Below are 27069 nucleotides of genomic sequence, written 5' to 3' on the forward strand. Positions count from 1 at the left end.
AATGACAATCTCAAGTTGTCACCAAATACAACCACGGGCCTTTTGTTTGAAACATTACAAAAGTGATTTCCAAAATATTATTATCACCCAAATTATTATTGTCTCTATCATCAGAGACAATAACGTGTGTGTGGAGATGGTATGAGACAAATGAACAAAACACACGTAGTGGCCAGACAAATAACTTTATTGCCATTAAACAAGTAGCGTTTCACTTTGTGTTATTAGTGTTAACATTTATTCATTCGCTTAGCAGTTCACTGTGTCTCTTCATTCAATTTATGCAAAAAATATTTCTGCAAAACATCATGGATTTTAAAGCATGTTCAGGTGCATGATACTTCAGTCATGTTGCCATGCACAACATTAGTCAGTGTTTTAAAGCTATAGGGAAACGTAAACATGGAGCTGTTTGTTTAGTAACGGTATATACAGCATGCATCGATTCAGCCAAACATCCAGGGCCAGAGATGGAGATGTGTAAGGCAGCGAGTGTACCCGGCTGTAATCCTGCATAATCCCCAAACACAGGCGCCAATTAAAAGTGTGGATGGACATTGGGAAAAGATAATGGACTGAATGGAAAATTGCACGTCAGCAGTTTCCATGTGTGAGTCTGCATGGTGAGTATTCTGGCCCTACTTACAATGTGGCAAAACTACACTGCTGCGATAAGCTGGTAATGCAAAGCAGGTTAAACTAGGAACGAGGACAGGATCACATTTCTAATTAATTTACATGTTTTTTTCAAGACACAATAAAAAAATCTTTTCATGGATTTACACACAACACCTTTCATAGGACTTAATATATCTGTTGTCCCCAACACAAACCTTTTTTATCTCAAGAAATCTGGTTAGTCAACATTAACTCTGCATGTCGCAATATAGAGTATGTCATTTCCAATGTAAAACACCGTAGCATTTTGTCTTGTTAGAAGGAAGAAAATGGAATAAACATTTTAAAATACAGTTAGTTATACAAAGACAGAGATTTTGAGAAAAATCTAAAGTTGCCAGTTTGTTGATCCAAATCAACATAAAAGCCTCTAACACATAGCGTTCATAGGTTAGACTCCAAAGCGCTGCCGGTCTGAAAAAGCAGGCTTTAAAGGAAAACAATTTGCAGCCATGTTTAAATACTTAAAACCTTAGCCACTCGACACCACCGTCTGGAAGTGACCGTCACTGATCTGATCTCACACAAATGAAACGCTTCACTCAGCTCGACTGGTGCAAGATCAGTTTAAAAGTTAAACTTCCGATCAGTGTAACGAGATAAAGAGAAAGAGGGGATATCTTTTTCTCAGTAGTCAAAGAGGACTGCCTGACTGTTATGAGTGCATCAGTGAAGCCACACACATCAATCTAACTCATCAGTCATGTCACAGTAGTTTCGCTTAAAGCTTGTTGGCTTGAGGCACTGAGGAACAACAGAAAAAAACAGGGTCTAACTGGAAAACATCTTGGTTACCACTTGACTTTGATGTCAAAGGAAAATGTTTGCATAATGATTCTTTTTGGAAGCCCAGCCAATGGTGCATCCTTCACACCCACACTGTACATACACAAGTGCAGAGCTCATGGAGTATGTGAAGGGTACTTGGGCTAGGACACCATGAAAAAGATGTCAAATTGCTGACAAGCAACAAATAGTCACACAGCCTTTCCTCCACAAGTTATAGATTCACGCTTTCCCCTTGGTCCCTTTCTCCAATCACAAAACATGATATGGTGCCTTCAGGCAATTAAACGAAAAGTCTACTTTTCTTAAAAAGTAAAGTAGACTCAGGTCTCTAGCAAAAAAATAAACAAGCTTCTAAGCACACCAAATCCACATTTTCTCTGGGTTTAAAATAATGCAACAAAAGAAAAAGTATGAAGTATCTATATTAACCAGACACTTTTTGTACATAACACTCCATGCCTGTCTGATTTAAGCACTGCATTTCTTTTCGGTTTTAAAAAATAACCTCTAAAAATGAGCTTATGTTGTCATCTGCATTTGATTGTTAGTTAAGATGACACAAAAACAACTCTACCAATTTCCCTGAAGTTTTGTGGGGCGTGGCCAAAGGGAGAACCCATTAAATGTTGGTGCAGATCTGAATCTGGGGGGAGGATCAAGGAAGATTTCTTTAACTTTTTCATTGATTTCTCAGAGAAGGATTTGTGGATCTTTATCTCAAAAAAAGTCCGTCACGTTTAGAGCACTGGTATCTGAGTGTGTGCAATTTGGATAAAAATACAGGTCTATTGAATTTAAATAAAATTCTTAAGAGGACTGTTCATTATGTATGACATTCAGGCAGCACGTGAAAAAGGATTTAAACAATGTAATTACCCTTCCAAGTTAACTCACATCATTTGTTCAATCATCAACATGAGAATAATTCGCAACACATAATAAAAAAGAATGTCACTGGCCCGAGAGTGAAATGAACTGCATGTCTATGACAATTAAAAAAATAAAACTCTACTGGTTAAGGAAGACATCACAACAATAACATGCAAACATAACAGAATAGTGTTCATTCATAAAATTACATCAGTTTGTAATCATATTCTAGCTTATATCAGTGTACTGGGCTCATCGCCAACACAATTCCAGAATGCAATAGAAAGCACCACTCCAGTATCTGTGTAAAATAATGACCGTTTTTGCTTTGTAAGTGCATCTTTCATTTACATTTCAGTTTCCTTTCCTTTCAGTAGCTCATCAGTGGTCAGAAAGCAGGCAAGATTACCCAAAACAACGGCTGCCACAAGACGGGGAAAGAGTGAAGAGAGGATTTATGTCTTCTTAGCTACCTTCAATTCAAACCCTCGTCTGTAGTGTTCTCTTAAAAATGTCCTTCAGCCTTATGCTATCCCTTGGATCAAAGTATTCTTGTGTTCAGTTTATTTTCTAGTGTAGTAAAGTTCACATCACGAAAACTCACAACATGTGAAACGTAAGCTATGAACTGGACAGAGTCAACTGAAACATTGGATATGCCATTGCTAAATGCCCGTTACAAGGAGTCACAGAAAAGGCAGTGATTCATCGTAAAAGCCACCAACCAGTTTACCAGGGGCAGCCATAAAAGAAAAGAGGTCTGAAGAAATATGTGGAAGAGAATCGTTGTCAGAATAGAAATGTTTGACGTATAAATATACAGTTTTAGATTTATGATAGTTAACAATATATGTGTATTTCTCTATGTGTGGAAATAGACACCTTAGATACGATCATTAACCTGCTGTCGAATTGCAAACATAAGGATGTAGAGCTACATCAGAGGGCATATTTACCAAGACCATATGGGGTAAACCTGTTTGATGCATGACACTGGTAACAGTAATGAATCTCAAAGTTAAATGTTGACCCCCCTAGCAGTGACACAGAGATTATATCATGGTTTCGTGGATGACAGCAGATTGGTGAACCAGGTTGTTGCTGATGATGCTGGCTGTCGCATCTCCTCTGTGTCTTCTTCTCCATCAGGGAGGAGAAACTGAGTGGAAGCGACAGAGGTTGGGGATCCGAGAGACGGTGCCCGGCCTCCACTTTCCTCGCCCTCCACGGGGGAGTCCAAATGCCAAGAGCGCTGGGGTTTATAGCCCCCACCACTGGCAGCCTCTATGAAAGGCTCAGGGGAAAGCAGGGCAATGTCATCACTTGGGGCTCTAGCTTGCATCTGGGGCCTGTAGTCCCCTCCACCTCCACCACTGACAGACATATCAGCGTGGGGTTGGTGGCCCTCGGCAGAGCCCTGTGAATCCAGCTGGAAGACCAAGGATGACCCTGATGTCTGGATTCCTGTGTACGTCACATCGGTGCGTGCTGAATCCAAAGAAGATGCAGAGGAATCAGAGGAGTCTGGGAAACGTGGTCTTATGGGCCTCTCATCTACTACTTGGTTGTAGTAGCTTAACGACGTTGGCTCATCTGTGTCAACTGGCTCATCTCCCATCCCCTGCCCTTCTTCATCCTCATCTTCTTCAGGAATGACAACTAGTGCCTCCTTACTAGAATCCCACTCAGGCTTTTCTACAATGTGCATTATACTATGGGAAGATGGCTTCACGTCCAACGGCCCCTGTAAGATACAGAGTGATTAACCATTACCCAGTCAGAAAACAATTTCAAACAGAAGTTGAATAATTGCACTACTCTTGTATGTCTCCGCCAACCACTGCAGTTTCTGTGTAAATATTTGTACATACTTCTTTTCAAGAATCATAGAAATCAAAGTTCAAGTGAATGTTTATACAAAATGTGAAAGATAGATAAGAGAGGAGATATTGCACAAGGCAAACACCTGCTTTGTGAGGCAAAAGTGAATGTTGGTGCCAAATTTGAATAATTTTCCCTGAAGACATCTTGAGATATGGTGTTCATTGGAATGGGACATGCGTAAGAACTTACAACATAATGCCTCCGGCAATTGGAGGTCGCCGGCTCAGAGTTATAAAAATAGGGAAATATATCTAACTATACGGTACCTGTCTTCTGGACCAATCACCGGGCAGCTTTGGCTCAGGTATGTCTGGATAGAATGCCTTTTTCACCCTGTTAGTAAAGTAATATGTCACATTGTCATAAAAAATCCTAAGCAAATTATAATTATACTTTTTTAGTAGATGCAGTGCAGAGATTAATCTTCACATATGTGGTTGTGTGTGTACGTGTAACATTGATTATGAAAGACAAACAAAAGCAGTAGAGAGACACAGGAGAGGAGATAAAAAAAAGTCTCACCATTTTCTCTTCTTGTAGCAGATGAAGGAGACAATGACGAGGAATAAGGTTGTGATTCCCAGAGAAGTCAGGATCTCCAGGATCAGCCAATCAGCTGTCAAAACCGTAGAAAATAAAGAGGATTATTTTTTTCTCTTTTGTAGCCGTAAAATAGTAACTGTGGATTAAACACAAATGTTGTAACGGCCTGATGTTGTAGATGTACACATTACTACACATCCACATACCGTATAGTTCCAGTGTTATGGAGGCAGTAGCGCCTGTGTCTTCACCGGCCGAGGTGTAGGCCTTAACAGTAAATTTATGGGAGCCCTCAGACAGCCCCTTTACTGTGTAGCTCGTGTTTCCTTTATCTGGCAGATTTACTGTGAAAAACAATAGGAGAGAGGCACAGGACGGGGAAAAAGAAGAGGCAGCAGGAGGGGGATGAATGAGGAGGACAGTGAATGAGATTAACAGGAAACAGATGCCCTTTCGAAAATATCTTTAGTATCTTGTAATTACTGTTTTGTATCAAATTCTTTTTTCAAGTTCTCTACTGGAACACAAACATTGTAACACTTACCTAGAAGTTTGAGTTCCGAGCCAGTACTGTTGTAAACATTGTAGCCCAGGAGGAAACCTCTTCTGTTGAGCAGTGGGATCTCTCCCCAGGAGAGCAGAACATCAGAGTTCCGCTGACTGGTTGACAGAAGGACAGAACTCGAGGGGACTGTGGTAGCAGCAAGGAAAGGAGAAAAGAAAATAGAAGGAGAGGGGAGGAATACCAGAGACCATCAGAACAAAGAGTCGGCAGTATAAATGCAGTCTACGATTTTCTGGAGTCATTGCTTGTTCAGATTCTCGAAGGATAAGCTCTCCTCATGCTGTGCGGTCCTTACCCAGCTCCTGCACATAACCCTGCTGGCGCTGAAGCAGCTCCCGGCCTTCAGAGGAGCAGCTGTACAAGGAAAAGATGTACCTCACACCCGGCTGGAAGTTTGCTGATGGCAAAGGAGGAGATTTAAAGAATAATTTAATATTTGACAGCAGAGGTTAAAGTTATATTTATTTTAAATTTATTTATATAAGTTGGTGGAAAGATAAAATCCTATTTACTTTTTTAATAACCAAAAATAGAGGGACAAAGTCGGGCTATATACAGGATGTTTTGAATATGCTAAAAACAATTATCTATTTTCACAAACCACAGGTGGTTTTAAGGATTGCTTACCCGACACTACAGACACATTCGTCTGTCCAGCTGCCACCTTGATCCACTCCACGGAGCAATCCCTCGTGCACACAGCATCTATCCATTCTACTACATAACCACAGGTAGCATTGGCATTGCTCTGCCAGGTCAAAGGGAAACCTCTCTCTGTGTAAACTGCCCTGGACAAAGCAATGGGTTCTGCATATGGGAAAAAGGACATACATAAACAGTTTAACTTTTTGGCCTTTTTATTATCTGGTATATCTAATCAATCCCAAACACAGTCTCCTTCCGTTTCCACATACCTGTCAAACGTAGAGGTACGACCACACTGGCAGGTTGAGATGACCCCTTAACATTCTTTGCAATGATGGTTGCAATGATCTTGTCACTGCTGAAGGCAGCGATCTGGGTGAGGTTGATTGGTGCAGCAGTTGTTCCAGGTGAAAAAATCTGCGTGTGCTGTACATTTTCCTCAGCGCTCCAGAGAGTGAATTCATAACCTGTGATCTGACCGTGGCTCTGTCTTCTTGTCAGAGGCTAGAATAAAGCAAATTAAAAGGGAGAAGAACAGGGACGACAACAAAAATTGACAATTTTAAAAAGCTTTCTTTCAGATTTCAGAAATTCCTGACAATTCCCCAAATCACAGTGTCTTTGACTCAAACTGGAAGAAAATGGCAAGAAATCTTTCCTTTAAGACTAAAATAGTAGTCTTAAAGGAAAGATTATGGCCATAATCTGGGATTATAAAACCCAGATTATGGCATATTTATATACAAGTTAAAAATCTGTGCTTTTCACGGTAAAATTAGGAAACCATCTAAAGGTATTCAAGTAGACACGAAAAACAAAGATCACCTTCCAAACAATCCGCCCGGTGTTGTCTCTGTTCATCCAAATCCATACATCAGGAGCGTCTGGAACTGGAGAGAAGACAAAAATCACATTAAGTCTACCTTCCAAAGGTGAAGCAGCATTAGTGCTGGTGCTACATTTTAAAATATAAGGCAATATAATGACAACGAAAGGCCATATATTTCTTACCCAATAAAGGGAGCAAAAATTCAGCTTAATTTATAGTGAACGGACCTTGTGCAAGAGTTCTTGTTATGTTTATAAATATACATTGTTACCATAAGTGTCGGTTTTGAAGGTAAACGGTTCGCTCCAGTTGCCCCACTTCCAGAAATTGAGCTGGGCACCACAGCGCACTTGAACAATGTAATCTTCCTCAGGATGAAGGTCTGACAGCACCGCGGACTGCAGACCCTCACCAGAGACGGTAAGCTGCAAGCAAACATCAGACTTCATTACTGTTTGGTAAAACCCATGGTCACACAAGTGGAGAGAACATGCTGAGGAAAGTTAAATCACTATTGACCCGCTGCATCATAATGCAGCGGGTCAATAGTATGTTGTACTGGAAATGTGGTGAAGGAACGGAAAGGATACTGTTTCATGCTTTTAACAGAGACACACAAACAGACAGAGGGTTCGAAAAACTAAAACAAGAAGTAAAGTAGCAGTCGTCAACTCTGCTTACATTTGTTTTGGTTCCGTGGGAGGTGAGCTCGACCTGACAGTCAAGACCCAGGGAGGAATAGCTACTGTACTTCCACTGCCACATCACAGTGGCATTCCAGGCATTGACAAGAGCGCTCACTTTGGTCGGTGCTACCGGATGTACTGAGGAGAATCGGTTAAACAATAATAAGTGAACTATTACGGGTGTATTTCATGTCTATGCTCATCCCTGCTTTAAACATTTGATTTTTAAAAAACAAGCGTGTTTGGATGAATTCTTCTTGTTGTGTACTGTTCCTGTTGTTTGGGTAAAGTTAATATCCCTACCTCTGTTAAGGATTTCAGCAGAGTCATTGAGGCTGTACTGGCCGAGAAAATTCACAGCTACCAGTGTCCAGTTACCCTCCCAATGGTCCACAGTACACACTTTATGCTTCTGCTGCTGCCCTTTCTGAGGACAATCCCTACAAGATAAAACAAAAAACAAATAAACAAATAAACCACAGATTTGAGCTAAGAATGAGACAAATAAAAACAACCTGATTAAATTAAAATAAAAGATAACCACTTTGGATACTCATCTAACCTAATGATACAGACACAGGCCCAAATACATTCATAATTCAACAATTTCTCCAGCCAGCCTTGAGACAGTTCCTGTAAAAGCGCTGGCTGATGGTCAACCCTCAATCAGTCCACATGCAGAAGTATCGAGTGGTTACTTTGACTAAGTGCTTTATATTTCTTGTCCTCCTCTTGCTCTTGATAGATTTTTTTCCTGGGCCAAAAACACATTTTGAAGAAAGGCAGGGGAACGATCATAAATAATGCAAATCGACGGTCTCTACAAAACAGTTACATCGCACCACATCCTGGTATGTGGACATCACTCCATCACTGCCACCTCTGTCCCAAACCTTTGTGACTTTCTACTAGGAGATTCAAAAAGATTGTGCTTTTTCCTATTTAAAAGCCTCTGGGATCTGAGTCAGATACAGATTATACTGTAAAGGTGCATGGTTTCTGTTCAATGTGTCCACAATTATGATAATGCGGACATGAATGAACTCTGGTGTGGACTGCATAACCAAACCTTCACTATTTGAAAGTCTGTGGCTGGTTCCAATTCACTTTGGTGAAGCATATTTGTGGAGTAAAAGCAACACAGACCCACTACAGGGTTTTCTGATGGCAGATGTGTGATTTTAGTTTGAATATTAATAGCTACACGTGGTGAGTTTGTGTCCTACTCCACTCATTTCAGTATCTGTAAACCTGTTTTTTGTGACAAAGTGTGGGTACAGTTCTGCTGATCACCCCAGCCCTGTGGTTTCAGACAGAGTATCAGATATCAGGTCGGGTTACAGCCAGTTGGCTGCACACATGTATGAGCTGAGGAGAAGTGAAGTTTAGCTACTAGAATTTATTGTGTCTGCAAGTGTGATTGTGGTACCTCTTGTTCAGCGAGTAGCGTGATCGCCGTTTGCCATAGAGGCTTGTGTCTCGCGCTTCAGTCCAATGGCATACAGCGGAGGTTAAGTCGTGAGTTTCACACACAAAATCACTGAGCAGAGGTGGATCTAGGGAGAGGGTCACCAAATAGAAGTTCAATACATACAGAATGTGTATAAATACACACTGCATACATTTAAATATTTGCCGAGATTATTTAGAAATGCTCTGAAATAATTTAAAGACTCTTTAACATGTTATTCCGGAGGTTATTCCTTATGACAAATAGTCCAGTTGTTTCAAGCATCTTTTTATATTAACAAAGTCATTCTATAATTACAAAATTCACAAGCTGTATAACTGATGTGCAAGCTGCATCCAATTCTCTTAGTACTAGTTCATCAGTTCTTAGTCATCTTACATCCAACAAACACCACGGTTCCAGCAATAGCCCTCAGGCTATCGTAACAGACAACGTTGGTTCCAGAGCTGTCGGATGGTCCTCGATTAACCACCGTGCTGGCGTAAGTCCGCCTGCTGAGTCGAGTAGTATTCATCACAGCGCCACTGTAGCGGAGATCATAAAAGATCTTCCCCTCCTCCACAATGCAGCAGAAGGTAGTATTGGTCCCCACAGGTACAATTCTATCCAGGGGATACACCTGGAATTTGTCATTGCTGGGGAGATCGTTTCCTGAGAAGGAGTAAGAGAGAGAAAGAGCAGAATGTTAGAGATTTCTAACCGAAGCCCAAAAGTGGAGAGCGGCATCGAAATATATTTATCTATTTTGTTTGGCTAAATCAGATTAGATGTCAGTTTGTCACAATTTAACATGTCAGACAAAGCAGTATTTTAGTTTTTTCTGAATTCTTGTTGTCCTATAATACACATGGAGGTATTTATTGTCCGTCTGACCTTGAAGTATCTGAGTGTTGCTCCATTCACTTGTCATGTGTCCATCTCTTGAGCGGACTTTGATGGACAGAGAAGTACATTCCAGAGGTTCAGCTGAGGTCCAGTTCCACAGGTGTTGACCACTCACTGGATTCACAGAGAGTGTCTCCTACAAATAAGACACAGAGAATACAGTGAGGGATAATAAAGGAACCTGGTGGATGAAAACTGCTGAGTCTCACAGGAGCTCAACCACGATAAGAACCAAACTCCTCTGGATTTGTAAATCATCTGCATAACCAATGACTTATTGTGAAATCAAATTAACAAATAAAGCATAATGGGCTGCCAAGGCAAATTAATTACAAAAATATATTATATAAAATATATATTACAGATATTAGCTGATCACAGTATTATTCTAATGGCTTATGGGTCAGCCGATAAATGGCATGAGACCACCAGTGAGTAGTGACAAAATTAACTGAAATATCCTGATCAGAACGTACACAGTACAATTTCTATTTATATAGTTATGTAAAAAATATTGCCCAATACATCACTATCCAATCTTTGAAACATGCAGATATAAATATTGGTATCAGTCTCACAAATCCTGTCACGTGAGAGTGCAACTAACATGATAACAAGAAAAACAAGGGAACAAATTTACAGAAGAAAAATGTCCTTACGTAGAAGACACTTTCATTGAGTTCAGTTCTAAGGATCAGGAGGTCAAACGTTGTGGCGGCTCCTCCCAGCCACGATATGGACAGCTGCCGTGAGAACCTGTCGGGCGAGAGGCTCACCTGCTGGGGTACACTGAGGACTGGAAAAGAAAAAGAAACAGGACAAATCGATTTGAATGGCAAAGTACACAAGTTAAGTTTCAATCAGCAGTCTCTGAATGAGCAGTCATCGATTTAATATCAGCCCCATAAAACCATCAAGCAAACCTTTCCATTAGCAACTGCTGTACTGGATCAATAATCAAAACTTTTAACAACATGTGCATTGAGCGCTGTAGAATATTGCTTTATCAGAATGTCAAAGGAGGAACTTTTAGTAACGCGGTTCAGTTCTTACCATCTTTGGCATGAGTGTGTATAGCCGAGAGGCCCAGGAGAACCCAGATGAGCCAGAGGGGGCAACACTTAGACTTTGAGCTGGGACTGACACTTAATTGAGGCATGGTGATGGGCTGGCCGAGCCACTGTTGGCAGACGTTGAGGCGGTGGTCTTCTCCACTACAGTAACACCAGTCTAGACATCCCCAGTGTCAAGACAGAGGATACCCTGTGGGAAAAGACAGGAGAGATGTAAAAAGACATTAATTGTACTGTGAGTGGGTAAGAGCAGCCGCTGTTAAACTGGGAAGTTCAAATGATGCAAAACAAGAATGTCCTTATTCATGTGATATTCTGCTACATACAGTAAAATATGTGCAATAGTAATAAGTGCGGTATCTGCATTTTGAGGTGTAGCAGTTTCTCGGAAGAGATGAGTCTTCAAGAGGTTCCTGGCTCTGACAACATCTGTCTGCTCAATCCACCATCATGGAACCATAAACAAGAACAGTCTGGACTGTGGGTGACATGTGTGCAGGGATGGCAATGCCAGACAATGTCCCTGGAGGAACGGAGAGATGGCACTTGAGCCCTTGTGACTGGATGAGTACAGACCCAGACGTTCCTCTGGTGGCCATGGGCAGCCAAGTTTGATTATCAGCAGAGTGACATGAGCCCTGACCCGCTGCAGCACACTGGACCACCTGTAAGGGTTTCACTCTGCATGAAGGGAGGCCCGTCAGACTAATCACTGCCGTCTTCAAGGCAAGAGATTTCAATAGAAACATGCCTCGCCTACATTCACCATTACTTTCAGTAGCATTTAGGTGCCAGTGATATATATATAGAAAAGAATGTGAGTACACAGTCCTGCAAAATCTTTGAGCAACCCAAAACTTGAAACAGCAAAAGCTCTTTCACAAGATACACAGGAACTTTGATTTGTTCTTCATGCTGAACGTACTCTCTGCAACAAACACAGCTATCAAAGCAACAAAGATGTACCTGATCAAACATGTACAACTTTACAGGAACTTTTTAGACCAAGGTGAATTTTTTTTTCCTTCACTACCAGCAAAACCTGGTTTATACAAACTGCAGGGTCACAGTTTACTCATTTCTAATGTCAACACCTCTCCTTTTCCAGGCACTGCTGTAAGTTGCTCACTGGCTGTGTCAGGCTGTACTGCCAAGACCACACACGGTAACTGTTACATTTTGTGCTCCTTTATCAAACAAATGTTGTGAAATAACTGACAGATAGACCACATTACTGCTCACCCGACCTTTAACAACAAACAGGTTGAATGTTTAAGTTTACTAAATCAGGAATAGAGCAGAAACAATTAATCAATTTATTGATGTTGATCAATCTATTTTCTTCATCCGAGAATCCATTTTGAGGATTCACTTCTTTTCTTCGAAATTTATCGGAAACTGTAACAGTTGGGCTGACAAGCAATGTGAAGACATTTTCTACATTTTCTATTTATCTTCCAGACAACAGGATTATTAGAGAAAATATTAGGGAGATTCACCCTACTTACATAAAGGTTTCAACAAAATCACAATAGTAATGCTGGAGCACTGTTGTAATAATGGGGAAAACAATGGACAAGAACCTGATATGAATGGTTTCAGAGTTACACACAGCAGAAAATAAGGTCAACTGTAAAAACATCTATGTGGGGAAGGCCAGGTCAGCTCACCCTGTACATTGTGTGATTGACAAGTTGTTTTTCTATATAAAAGAGAAAGATCAACATTGTTGCACCTGATACAACCAGAAAAATAGATGTTGCAATACTCCCGTTAAGAGCCTTGACCTGGATGAACCGGCGTGTTTACGTACTTAGTTCTGTTTTTCTATGTTCAACTGTCAATGAAATGCTGCGGTGCACTGTGCTTGGTTTACCTTGGGACATGCTGGGACAGGTCTCACACCTTTAATAAAACAATGCTCTTAAAAAAGAGACAAACCCATTTATGCAACACCACAAGCTGAACCAAAAAACATGCAGGTACACACCTTAACAAGTTATTTCACACCGTGTCTGTGCCCTGATTGATTAAAAAAAACAGACAACAGAGATCCTGTACGTTTGCCAGACACTGGTCTATTCATCCTAAAAACAGAAAGAAACAGGAGACCCTGCTCTCAGATTCTGACACCAACATGGCAGATGACAAACAGTTTTTTACTCTTCACATTCAGTGGAAAAAAAACAGTTGCTACAAGTGACAACATGGCAGTGAACATGATGCCGTGCTAACAAAAACACACTGATTCCAGGGAAGAGAACGCTCACACCAGGGGAAAAGGGACAAGCAAATATTTTCTCATGCCTCTAAGTTTTGTTTTGAGCAAGAAGTTGGTTTCATTTTTATCTAAACTGATGAAAGGTAGAATGAAGAGACATGAGTAAAAGTGAAAAAAAGTTGGTGAGTAACCACATTTAAATTGAGGAATAATACAACTTGTTTGCAGTCATGAAGTCTGTAGGAGTTTCTCTACAACATGTTGATCGTCATTTAACTGGTAAACAGTTTGCTTCCTCTGGGGAATTGTGCAGCAGCGAGAGTGAAAGAGGAATCCCAGATGTGCCTTTAACGCTGGCTCCTGAAGTACCTTCACACATGGTTTTAAAAAGACTTCATACTCAGACATGTAGCTTACATGGATGAACGTCAAGGTCAAATCCATCCAGTGGGTTGTTTTGTGTAAACAAAAATTACTTTTACTGGGCATTTCTTTGTTATTATAAAAGTTTTTATTTATGGAATGTCAATACCACAGAGCCTCCATCCATCTTCTGCAGCTAAAAAGCAGCTACAAAATTCCTCTGTTTTCACATAGTTAAAGAGACAATCTGAACCCTTTGCTAAAGCAAATCTGTGCTGCTTTTTAAAAGTCTTCCAGTGTGTTCCTGGCCTAAAGACATCACCTCGTAGTGAGATTCATAGGCATGGCTCAACATAAACACAGCTGTGCAGAGTCAATGTTTCACACACTTATGTGGCTGCACCAAAATGGTTTCTACGCCCGTTGAAGGCCAAGCCAGTCGCCACATGAAAAGAGCAGCTACATGCTTTTAGCGGTCCTGGATCTTGGAGATTATTTTTCCCACTACAGCAACAGCCTTGAACGTTTTTACAATCTCTAATATACCCTACAACCATTGGACACTGAAAACAACTAAATATAATGCACTGATGGGAAATTAGGAAAAAAACTGCTCTGGATTCTGGGAAATCTCTCCAAGAAACTGATACGAAAGCACACAAATCAATAGCTCTTTCCTGGGCTCTGGTCCTTGTCCTTGTCCTTGCAGCAGTGATGAATGTGACCATAATACTACAGAAACCACAACGGTGTTGTAGTTACTTAAAATCCTCATGTGCCTGCAGAAGTCCTATTTTCAGGAAAGGACAGATTCACCTTAAAAAAACAAACATGGATTTTGAGTTTGCCTGCTCCCTCCACACTGGACTTTGCCTCTCTTTTTGTTTGACAGTTGAGCTGTGGAAGACTTTTGGAGTAACTGAGCAGCATGTGGTGCAGTCATTTCTTAGAATCCAGAGTCGCTCTAAAAGGCCTCATTTGTCCCCAGTTTACTTTAGACAAATGAGGCCCTAAGTGCTAGGTCCTGCGGATCTGCGGTCCTGTGTGTCTAAACATTAGATAGATCGACCTAAAATGGATCACACCAGTTACCAAAACTCTGCTGAATTCCAGGTGCCAGGTACCAACGAAAAAAGGTTGAATTTCCTTCTGCTTATCAGCTCATAAAAGATTAATATTTTTTATGATACTGCGTAACATGCATGATAAATTGCAGAGCAGTGCTGTGAAACATGGACAAAAACAGTCAAAAGTTTGGCAATAATTTGAGAGTTTAATTTACAGTCTATTAATTTTGGAAATATGCTGATCAGAAATATTGTGTGTTTGCTTTAGGTGGATGTGTATTTGTCTGGGAGCATCGTATGTCACATTCCCGCTGATGTAGCCCTGGGATTAATGGTTGCTACATATCCAGTCTTAAATAAAAACAACTGGCCATCACATGTTTCCAGATCCCACTGGTACCTTTAAACTGTAGCCACCATATGTTTAAAATTAAAATCCATATGCTATTGATCTGTCATCTGTTTCAACACTAGCTTCAATCTGGAGCACGGCCTCAAGCATTAAATCAAATGTTATCCTGCTAGAACAAAAACCAGGACAAAAATGAATGGGAGCCAAAACAAACATTACTCCCACGTAACTACCGCTGTGGGGAGCGAGGGGAAAAGACTACTCATGGAAAACACCAAAACAATCTTAGAAAAGTAACATCACTATCTAAACAGACATGAGGTTTTGATAAGAACTTTTATACATGAGCAGTAATATTGATCATGTTAATTTAGCTCCAAACAGCAGAGGGCAAAAGCGAAGAATTTCTATCTTTATCCACATGCTGCCAAAACCTTAAAGCACCTTACTATAACAACCACACTTTGGGCTGGCAGCTGGAGCCAGATCCAGAGAAAACTCAGCCCACACTCACCAACGCTGTCATTACGCTGTCATGTGACGACCACCAGGGCCAAGGAAAATAAGCACACAGTGGCTTTGGTGTACTATATAAGAGCAGTGGCATTTTGAAACATGAGCTAAAGTCGCTGCCAATTATGTTTGACCTTAGGACGGGACAAGAGGAAGACCGGATGCTAGTGAGTGAATGCAAGTTTTAAAAAAAACGTGTGTTAACAGATGAGTGTATCTGTGTGAAATTTCGGTGGGCTGACCTCACTGAAGGGACATTCAGTTCTCTATGTGTGTGTGTATGAGTGTGGGTTGGTGTGTGTGTGTGGCTTTTGGATCACAACCAAACAGCGTTTCCTTCCTTCCTTCCCTGTCCCTGTAATCCTTAATGAATGTAGATGTGAGGCTCGGGGCAACAGGAAGTGAGTAAAAGAGTGAAAATATGCTAGTTGCTTTTATATGATTGCTTCTAAATAACCTGTTTCAAACAATAAAAGAGACTGAGCAACCCAAAAAATGCCAATTCAACCCCATCCAGTAGAGAATTACACAAACTTGTCTTATCTGTTTTTAAGAGCAGAAACTGCCAAGCAACTGGAAGAAAACATACAGACAGTGACTCTAGTATCCAGGCACTTTATATGGATCCAGTTTGCAGTAACATTTCTGAGAAACACCTTTGGTAACACTGAAATGTTTCTTCTAGAAGAAAATCTGCAAGAATCGAATAAAAATTTAAGGATTCTGAAATTTGTATAACTCAATTGGATTGAATCTGAAGACAACATCTGCCCATATAGTATGTTCACAGTAAAATAGTAAGAAATGTACACATTGATCCAGGACCAATAAAGATGACAAGCAGAAATAAGTTTGAAGAAGCCAACTCCCTCCATGTAGGCGGACAGACACAGACACAGACACGCACGCGCACGCACGCACACGCACACACACACACACACACACACGCAAACACACACGCACACACACAGAGAGAAGCATTTCCCTCTAAATCATTAACATACTGTGCACTGCAGAGTTTAACTCATCTATCTATTTACTTACTTAACTTAATGTCTGTCTGCTGTCTGGTACTGAGCAGAAAAATAATCTAATCCCATTTAATCTGACCCCTCTTCAGTCAACCATGATGACGACATACACATGATCACATCCCACATCCCACCTTGGGGTTCCCAGGAGGAAAATAAAAAAGTCATAAAAAGGTGTAAAGGTAAAGTAATAAATCAGGGTCTCATCTTCTACAAACCGATGTCCAGTAACTATTTTAAAACAGATTCTGCTCTTCCAGACAAAAAAAAGAAAAGAGAAATACAGCAAGTGTCCCAAACTGCATCATCACAGCACTTAGCATTAGCCACAGGGCAGCAGCAGCACGTTGCACCGTTACCAGTCTCCTGATAAACAACAGCAGGCAGAGGCTACACCTCAGAAATGGAGGCTGTATTTTTACTCCATCTTGTGAAGGGAGACTTTGTAGGAGGTCGACCTGCTGATCATTTGGATTTTAATTCCACTAACAGGCCAGCACCCCCACCTCACACACACACATACATACACACACACACAGACTCACACAGGCCACTGGTGTTTGGGATATATGAAAAACAACACAGCTAGCTTCTGTAGCTGCCATTTCGAACTGGTTTTAAAAAGGATAACGAGCTGAGAAACAGAGCTAACGGTACCTGGGGTGGAGCAGGGGGTCCTCCTGAGTGGGGTCGGGGGTTTAAATCCAGTCACCGAGCGTGTTTAGATGAACTGTGGCTTGTTGGAACCGCGCTGTTATCCTCGGTCTGTCTCCCGAGCTGCTCCCACTGTGGCTGCGATTACTGGAAAAGTGGGAGCCAGACGCTTGATGGACAGGTGAGCGGACCAACGGGATTCGGTTATTCCGTTCGGTGCTCGAGGAGGAGGAGGGTTGTCGTCCTGCTGCGTTCGAGCCCCACAGGACAGACGGGTTAGGTAAGAGATCATGACACAATAACTATGGGTCCACGCCTCGGTAAAGTCACTTCGGGCGTTTCTGCGTGACACCCGATCCACTCAAGATAGAAATATTATAGATTCCAATGAGATTTATAATTAGTTGTATTAGCTGTGTCCCTGTCATAGCTTGTTACACAATCTTAATTTGGGATTTTACTGCGGGACACAAATACACCACGCCCAGTATCGGTCCCGATCATGGATGTGTTGTAAGAATTTAAAGGTTCAGTGTGTAAGATTTAAGTGAATGGGATATACTGTCAGAAATTGGATATTAAAAATCTTAAGGATAATTTCACAAGTGTGTGATCTTCTAAAATGTATAAATTGTTGTTGTCTTTACCCTAGAATGGACCATTTGTATTTAAATACTTTATATATACATTAGGTGTGGATCCTCTCCATGGAGGCCACCATGTTTTCTACAGTAACCAAACACCTTCATGTTTTAAGCCAACTGGGGGCTATCACAGGTTTCATGTTTGAAAGGGGAGGGTGAGGTGAAGAGGGATTCAGCTGCAACATGAAACTTCACCATTAATGTCACTTAATTCTACACAATGAACTTTTAATAAGAACACGCAATATTAATCTATCTTTCTTTATTCCCTCTTGTTAAGAGGCAGCAATGTTAAAATTATACATTTCATAATAAGCTAAAAAGTATTTTTTACTCTTTTCTCATCTGTAACTTCTTATTTATAACATGTAAAGCATTTTGTAACTGTGTTTTAAAAGATGCTATATAAATAAAGTGTATTATTAATTAATTATTCTATATACGAACTATTCAGCACTCTACAAACCCAGATGTCTGTAGGATAGTGTTTTTTTATTATTATTATTTGAACATTAAAATGATCCTGAGCCAAGATCTTTATGAATCCCGAAAATGTGCTCATAACTTTTTACAAATTGCAGTGTCAGCCTCGAACACAACAGAAGAAAAAAAAAGTGCTGAATTATTCACATATCTTTATTAGTTCTGCAGAATTTTAACAAAGGGATGGTTGTAATCAAGCCAGAACAGTACAACTAACATAAATGCAAACAATAAATTTGAAATATGTATAAATTCTGTAGCATTTTGTTCTCTCAACAATGCATTACTGTAACTACATTTATCACCTACATCAAAAGGAACATCTTCTTTTTTAGGACAGGGTTGCTATGATTGCACCATTATGATAGGCCAATAGGCTATCTACACAGATAAAAAAAAACACATAAAGGAAAGCTCAAATGGCACATATTTTCTCTGTCAGTTCACCATAATATAATAACAGTAATAAAGATGATAATACTATTTAATACCTTAGAGATAAGTTAATATTCTTGAGCAACATCTTTGTATGCTGGCGTAAACAACACATATAAAAGCCATGATATTCACATCTGAGTCTACTGTACATCATCACTTGTGTGTAGGACACGACATAGTGCAGTTAGCCTGAATGATCCCCACGGTTCCGATTTTTTAAAATAACTTCCATCTCACCTGCTTTGTCTAAAATGAAATGTACAGAAGAAAGTGGCGTTTTCCAGGATATACAGACTCTCGCTGCTCTTACGTCAAGCTCTGATGCACAAATTCCTGCAGTTCGAGAAAATCCCTTTGCTCTTAATATATCTTGACTCGCTGTATTGCCACTAGTCCCTCCATCTTCAATCTCATACGCTGAAGCTTTTCATATGTATACACACATGCACACGCCTGATTTGCACACATTCGCTCTCTCACACACACATTTACAATCTATATCTATTATAATTCTTTCTTTCTAGAATATCGTACATTCTATAAAATGTTACTTCTTTTTCAACTTGGGGGATGCCGACTGCTTCTTCAGATTTCGTGGCGGCGAATGCACAGAGTGAATGACACAATCATCATAATAATCAAATTCCAATTGTGTGCTTCCGTTAACATTCTACTTTTGCAGTCCAAGCCGGTTGGGAGCACCGTAACAGCTCTCTAGTGACCTCCAGCGTTTGTTTTTAGTCACAGCAGACAATATGTGGCTAAGGCGAACCACGGCTCTCTTTTTTTTTGGGGGGGGGGGGGGGGGGGGGGTTGTTTGATTATCTGCTAAACATATCCATCTAATTCAATTTGTACAAAATATAAACTCTGTTGGTCTTAATGATGTGTTTAAGTGGGCCGTGCGTGTCGGACCCTGTGCATGAAACAACTTCGACATGAATCAAGAGTCAGTCTGTGTGACCTTAAGTGTCAACGTCTGCTGGGATTTGAATGAGATAGTCCAGCCACGCGTAATGATGTGTAACTGGTTTTGCTGATATCATTAAAGCATTGAAAATAATAATAATACTCTTGATATTTTTTTCTTTTCATCTATTCCCAGCATTATTTATTCTCATATACATGCTGGAAAGAATGGAGTAAGGCGCTCTCTGGCCAAAAGTTAACATCACACACTCTGACCACTAATTCTACTTTTACATTACCAGTGACACAGACTTACAATGGATAAATACAGCATTATATTCTTGTTGATCATTTCTGACAATATCCCTGATTGTCTTGGTCCTTTTCTAGCATTGGGTATTTGAGGACCCCTGTGTTAGTGCTGTTTGACATTGTCATTTAACATTTTGTCTTCCTGCCAGAATGGCACACTTTTCATGTACCGTAGTTTTGTTGGACGAAGTTGTGCACAACTAGTGAGAAAAAGGCTGTTTAGGAAAATTGAAAAATCATTTACAGATGGAATATAATTCATTTTCCTGCTCAGATGATCTGCTTGTTACTGAAAATGCTAGATTTAACATTCAGCCTTTGTTGCTGTTTAGTGTCTAGTTGCTTTGAAAAGTATGCCAGACAGTACTGATTTATACTATTGCAGACTGATAGGATTTTTCTACTGTTATTTGAAGTGGTTTTGTGTCAGAGGCCTTGTCGCTGGGTGTAATAAACTGGGTAATATGCAACGTTTCATGGAGCTGTCTCTATATCTCAGTGGACTCTATCCTCTCCAGACGGGAGGCTCCTGCCCAGGGAGGGGCCAGCTGGTTGAGAGAGGGAGGGCCCTTCTGGTCTTCACAGGGTGGGGAGAGAGTGAGGGCAATGGGGCCAGAAATGGAGGGTATGGACGGAGGAGACAGGGGTGATAGGCCTTGTGGTGGCGGTGGAGAATTGGAGGAGGTGGGGGAGGTGGTGGTGGTGGTTGTAATCGTGGTGGTGGTGGAGGTTGTGGATGGTTTGGCTCCCAACTGGCCCATACGTTTTTCCAAAGCTTGGTTCTTCTGCAACGTTTCCACATAGCTGAGCTGCAGCTGAGCCTGGTATTTTAAAACCCGCTCCTTCTCGTCCTGCCAAGTGTGGCGCTCCTGATCAAAGTTGAGGGCCTGACGTTCCCGTTGCTGCCGCTCCAGACGTAGAGCAGCCTGTAGCTGCTCTAGCTGCCGGCGGAGCTCCCCTGCTTCATCCCAGTGACCCTCCTGGCCCCGCTGTGGATGGTGGGCATCCTGACGCAGTTGCACCTCCTGACAGAGTTGGGCCTCGTGACGTAGCTGGGCCTCTTGACGCATTTGGGCCTCATGGCGGAGCTGGGCCTCCTGACGGATTTGGACTTCCTGGCGCAGTTGAGCCTCCTGACGGAGCTGGCCCTCTTGGCGCAGCTGCACTTCTTGCCGTAGTTGGGCCTCTTGACGGATTTGAGCTTCGTGGCGGAGGTGAACCTCCTGACGATGCTGGGCCTCCTGGCGGAGTTGAGCCTCGGGCCGACCCTGGGCGTCCTGCCGCATTTGCATGTCCTGCAACATGTGGGCATCCTGCCGCAGCTGCACTTCGCGCCATTGAGCTTCTTCACGTTGCTGCCTCTCCTGTCTTTGAGCTTCCTGCCTTTGGGCTTTGGCTTCATCGCTCTGAAGGCTCAGCAGGGTCTCAGCGGTTGGGGTAAGGGAGTTGGTCGAGGACTCAGTGGGGTTGCGTGGGCAGTGGACAATGCCCCATGGCGGCAAAAGTCCTGCAGCAGCGAGGTTCGGGCTTATTACAACTTCTGCTCCTCTGCTCACTTCATTGAGAGCCCGCTTTAAACCGAGCACCTCTGCCTCGAACACACCCAGCTTTTCTCTGAGGAGGGACACCTGAAGAAAGGAACAGGTACCGGTTATAGAGCTTAAATAGAAGCTCATTGAAACTCACATTTTGTTTTAAATGTAGTTAATGACAACTCACTCTATGTGGGCTCTGATGTCTCAGTTCAAAAGAAAAATGGAAATTGACCATTCAAAATAAATGGAGGAATCTCAGTAAATTCTCTCAAGATGTACACATACACAAAAACCTTCACAGTCGACAATGTTTATCTTTAGCAGTACACGATCAATAGCTAGCGAAACACTCACAAGACTTAAAGTCAATGGGATGCAGGACAGATGGACGGACAAATGGTGCTCTTAAACCCTTTAGTAATGAAATAGCCAAGCTGCTTATGGGCTCTTACAGTAAAAAGAAGGAAAAAAAACAGTTGCAGCTGTAAAATATAATGTTGCCCAATTCCCAATTTGTTCCAGTGTCCTCACCACGTTGTTAGAATCCTTTCAAAGGATTTCCAGGATTAAATGATCAACTCTCTAGATTAAGTGGTGAGGATCCGAATCCTGCAATCTCCCTTGCTGCAGATTATATTCGGACTGCTTTGGATCAAGAACAAACATTATATTGGTCTTTTTGTAGAACCTTGTAGAGCCTTTGATAGAGTTGACCATTCCCTGCTGTTAGACACGATTTTCCACCTAGACCTTGAATTGTGGTAGGTCTCTGTTTCAGACATTTTCCTCTTGTTCATATTTAAAGGGAAAAAACAAGAAACACATTCCTGAAAACTATAAACATATTGGTTGTATATTAAATCTTTCAGTAACATGGAGAGCCGGAATAATACTAAGTGGTGTTAATTGTGTTGGGGTTGTTTTGGTGGATTATTAACTCCTGTAAGTTATTCATCTGTCTTTGTTCCTGTGTAAGTCGAGTGTTAAACTCCCAGTGCTGTCAGCACTAATTGCACCTACCTCTGACAGAGTCCTCCTCAGCTCTACCTCACACTTCTCCAGCTCCAGACTCTTGTTGCTGTAGGAGTCCTTCAGGCCCAGCATGGCCTCCTCCCGCTCCCTCAGCTGGGCATTGAGCTCCTTCAGCTGCCCCCTCAGGGCCACCATCTCTCCAGCTCGCTGAGTCACTTCAGCCTGACTCTCCCTCAGCTGCTGTTTCAGTAGGGAGATCTCTCCGGCCTTCTGACACACCTGAGGAATGAGTGAATGGGTCAATGGTTATTTTAGTTTACTATGTGGTAAATATACACCCTATCTTGTGGGTTGCCTGTATACACATACTTAGGTTCACACACATTCTTATTCTAAGCACCCCTCTGCCCAGTCGAACCGGATACCATTTTAACAGAACCAGTCACTCGTCTCACCTCCCACTTAGTCTCCTCCAGACGAGGCAAGATGTCGGCCTGCTCCTTCCTGTAATCCAGACACTTCCTCTCCAGGTCCTCTCTCTGGGCCAACAGAGCCGCCATCTCCTCCTGGAGCCTCCGCTTGTCCTGGGACAGACGGCCTATCTGGGCCTGCAGGGCAGTCTGGGAGCGCTGAGCCCGTCGCGTCACCTGCAAAAATACACATAATAACCATCTGTATGTGGAAGTTATGCACAGCTATGACATGCGATTCTAAAGCCGGAAGTATTGGTTAAAATGCCCTTCAGCTGATTCTGGAATCTCATCTTGATATAAAATAAAACCTTTATAATCAGGTTGTTGATTGCTTGACTGTCTTCCTCGCAGCAGAATCAAAAGATTCTGGATTTGTTACACTTTCGAACTGGATTTGAAGAAGCAGAATATTCAAATTGTCATCAATTTTCAAAGTTTGTTTTCCTCTGTTATCAGTTTTTGCCCAAAAATCTTGTCAATCATCGTAATAAATTTTCACCAGATTCTACCCATCGGTTGCATTTGGACATAAAATCAAAGTATGATTTGTTGTATTTAAAGTACTCAGTGAGGTCACCTGCTGCAGGCGTGAAGCGTAGTTCTGTCTCAGCTCATCCATCTGTCGCTCCCAGACCCGCTGCTTCTCCTCAAACACCTGAATGATGGCTGCCTCACTTTGGTCCAGGTTTCTGCGCATGTGCTGCACCTGTTGGAGAATAAGAAAACAAGACATTTAAATAATAAAAGTAGAACAGAATCCAACTCGAAAGACAAAATGTGGGGCTGTTTGCAATAGGCCTTTTGTAGTAAGCAGCCACAAATATGTCCCAGGATACAGTGTACAGGAAGTCGACACTTCTCATTGGCCTCTGACCTCTTGCTCTTTCTCCCACAGTCGGTCCTCGAGGTCCTGGATGATGTCATCAGAGGAAGGGGAGGGGCGCAGAGGTGCAGGCGCATCACTCAGGTGGCTCAGCCTCTGATAGGACGAGGAGCTCTTTCCTGAGGACGACCGGCCGCTGTCTGAGGCACTGAGTCCGTTCTGGAGGAAGGAACCACATCCCGACACGTTACAGATGAGAACAGCAACGTGAACGCAGCTCTACACTAAGCCAGTATGGATGATGGCCGTACCTGATAGCCAGGCTTTTCAAGCTTGTCCAGGCCTGCAGCTGCCCCAGCCATGCCCAACCTATTGATGTGGCTGGTGGAAGCACTGAGAGGCCCCAGGACTGCTGGGGGCCCACAACCAGACCCCGAGCCCGTGTAGGTGGGCAGGCTGGTCAGGGAGTTTCTACCTGAATCAGACATCCCTCCCTGAACCACTTCATTACCATTCCCCCCACCCTCACTTCTGCTCACCCTCACTGGGCTCTCCTGGTCCAGGAGCAGGGCCTCTGGGACCTCTCCTGATTCACCTCCTCCGTCCCTGCCTCTCCTGCCTCCTCTGCTCTCACTGAACCCTTCACTCCTCGCCTCAGTCTTGCCCTCGCTCCCAGCCCCTCCTGCCTGGCCCACCAGGTTCTGCATGGAGTGGAAGCTCTTGGGAACCACCGGCTTGAAGGCAGAGGGACGGACGAGGCCAGAGTTGCTCTGCATCGCCTGCCAAACAGATAGAGGACGGAAGAAAGGAAAGACAGTGTGAGATAATATAGTGTAATAGCAGTTTCTGTAATACAATTCTGCATTGTTACACTACAATTATAGGACATGCTTTTAATGATTTTCTTTCCCCAAACTGCTTCAAATGCATGAGTTGTATTTTGAGGATGATTTTTATTTATTTATGTTTTTTTAATCGGTTTTGATACAATACTCTTCTGTCTATCATCTTTTATGCGTGTGTATATTAATTCCTTCTCTCCATAGTAGCCGTGAGTTGACTCCTTCACTGTAAGAGGTTGAAAAGACATTTGTAAGTTCGGCCAAAGCTCATCTGTAACTTCAGCCGTCTAAGATAGCAAAATAAATTAAGTATCTTCCAAAGTTATAGTTTTTTACACCATTTTTGTGTCACGGGCCCTCCAGCACAGATCAACAAGGAAATACTGTTCGAGACAAGTAAGGGATTAATGCAGAAGGCTGTTAGTTTGGAGGATACCAACACAATTTAGCTAATTCAGTCTCTTAACTTGACAATGCATGAAGTGTATAGTGCATTTTTGCAAAGTTATGAATTTAGACTTGAAAAACATTGAACCTACTTTTCAAAGATCTCTTGTCACCGGTTGTACATCACTGAGTAATTCAACTTTAGAGTGATTTTCCTCTCTCAGATTTGAACGTTTTTAAAGACCTGAGGTGCTAAAACTAAACAGAAAATCTTCCTTCTCCAGTAATCCTCTTGTGACCCCTTAGATTCGATTGAAACCCGCCTTTTCTAGGAAGTTACATGTTGTGAACCACACTCCTTCATCGTGAAGTACCTGCTCCAGTTTTCCTGACACTGGCATGATCTTCGGCGGGTTGTGGTTCGGAGGGTTATGGCCGCCTGGGTTGTTCTCACTGTCGCCTCTGGCAGCTGCCATCTCTCTGTGTTGGTGTTGGGTCATGCCAATGCTGCTCTTCTCGTTGGCTCCCCGGCTCATGATGTTCCCACAAACATCCAGACCTGCGGCCTGTATTTCCCTCTCTCTCTCTCTCTCCATCCTCTCGTTCTCCAGTCTCTCCCTCTCTCTCTCCCTCTCCCTTTCCCTCTCTCGCTCCCGCTCCCTCTCTATCTTCTCCCTCTCAATTCTCTCTCTCTCCCTCTCTCTTGCTCTCTCCCTCTCACGTTCCCTCTCCCGTTCCAGCCTCTCCCTCTCCACTCGTTCCCGCTCCCTCTCCCGGTTTCTCTCCCTCTCGCGCTCCCTCTCTAACCTCTCTCGGTCCCAGTCTCGGTCCCGGTCCCTGTCTCTCCCCCTCTCACGCTGTCGTTCCCTCTCCCACTCCCTCCGGCCTGCTCCATTGCCACACTCCAACTGGTTGTTGTTGGACGGGGCCGCCATGGTACATTCAGTGTTGGTGGTGGAGGCTGTTTCGGTGGGCCTGTCAGTCCCGGTACAGGTCCCAGTCCCGATACTAACACTCCCTCGTTCATCACTAGAGGCCGTCCCGTCTGATATAGTCGCTGGGGGGCGAGGCAGCCGCTCTGCACTACAGCTGCGGTCTGCAGGGCAACGGCGAGAGAGAGGAGGGGCACGGGGCAGGGTGGTCCTCGTGCCCACAGACTTCATGGCAAACTCCTGCTCTCCTGCCACCCCACTGCCAACACTGCCCATAGTGGGGTCAAAGGTCAGGGATTAGAGGTTAGGAGTCAGGATTGGGGAGGGTCACAGATACATTTGGAAGTAGTGTGGGTCATCACAACCTAATGCAGGTAGTGGGGGCACACACACTAGAGGAACACAGAAAAACGAAAGTAGTTATACAATATTGTAATTGCATAATACCAAGTTATACAATAATAGCTAATGCAGAATAGTCTCCATCCCACATACAGGGGCAGTGTGGTCATCCCACTATGACACAAATGAATAGGGTCATATCAATAAAGTTTGGACAACCTTGTGTATGAGTAAAGTCTTATGTTATACTTCATGTTACGTGACCTGACATTAAACATAGTATGTTTGGAGTCAATTAGGCCTGAGAACCACTCAACGCTCTTGTGTAATAAACTATTAAACTCTAAAAACAGGAATCTAAATGGACTTATTTTGGAAGGGTTCTTGGGGTGTAATCGTCAGTCAAAGATAAGATGAACAAATATTGTGTCTCTGTCTCAAATCAGAATTTACGATTTGAGTCATGGGATTGCTTCTTAAAACAGATCTAACACCATATATGACATTACGTTACATTAAAGTGCATTAAACTACAATCCAACACAAAACTACCATAAACTATGCCCTAATTTACCATATAGCTTTGTCATGGTCAAAACGAACACAACATCATCATCTCAACATTTTCAACTACCCAGGAGAAAAACCTGTGCATCACAGGGCTGATGAGGCTGCAGTGTACAGATATTCCTTTCAATGTGTCCATCTTCTGAGTTGCAGGTAGACCTGCAATAAATGCAATTTAACACAACAGCCCTGCAACAAGTATTACACTCTTGAATGTTATAATGTTCTTTTTTTATGATTTAGCTTAATGGTCATTTTGTTGTAGTTTGTGGTGCTTGTGTGTTCTAATCA

At 42.4% G+C, this 27069-nt stretch overlaps 2 protein-coding genes across 2 annotated transcripts; both read right to left on the reverse strand.

Moving 5' to 3' along the window:
* Positions 1-166: 166 nt before the first annotated feature.
* lifra (LIF receptor subunit alpha a) lies at positions 167-17281 on the reverse strand. Its single transcript, XM_062381642.1, has 18 exons — positions 17123-17281; positions 10899-11108; positions 10505-10641; positions 9834-9981; positions 9339-9611; positions 8919-9045; positions 7793-7929; positions 7485-7627; positions 7075-7228; positions 6800-6864; positions 6244-6478; positions 5957-6136; positions 5625-5726; positions 5309-5455; positions 4971-5108; positions 4744-4837; positions 4488-4554; positions 167-4081 (listed from the first exon to the last, which is right to left on the reverse strand). The coding sequence occupies exons 2-18, from the start codon at positions 11002-11004 to the stop codon at positions 3395-3397; spliced, it is 2940 nt and encodes a 979-aa protein (XP_062237626.1). The 5' UTR covers positions 11005-11108; positions 17123-17281; the 3' UTR covers positions 167-3394.
* A 1100-nt stretch (positions 17282-18381) lies between these two features.
* On the reverse strand, positions 18382-26145 carry lzts3b (leucine zipper, putative tumor suppressor family member 3b). Its single transcript, XM_062380817.1, has 8 exons — positions 25745-26145; positions 25312-25468; positions 24020-24487; positions 23760-23927; positions 23463-23591; positions 22868-23059; positions 22461-22691; positions 18382-21533 (listed from the first exon to the last, which is right to left on the reverse strand). The coding sequence occupies exons 1-8, from the start codon at positions 26143-26145 to the stop codon at positions 20394-20396; spliced, it is 2886 nt and encodes a 961-aa protein (XP_062236801.1). The 3' UTR covers positions 18382-20393.
* Positions 26146-27069: the final 924 nt, after the last annotated feature.

The sequence above is a fragment of the Platichthys flesus genome, chromosome 3, assembly GCF_949316205.1.
Source record: "Platichthys flesus chromosome 3, fPlaFle2.1, whole genome shotgun sequence".
NCBI classification, from domain to species: domain Eukaryota; kingdom Metazoa; phylum Chordata; class Actinopteri; order Pleuronectiformes; family Pleuronectidae; genus Platichthys; species Platichthys flesus.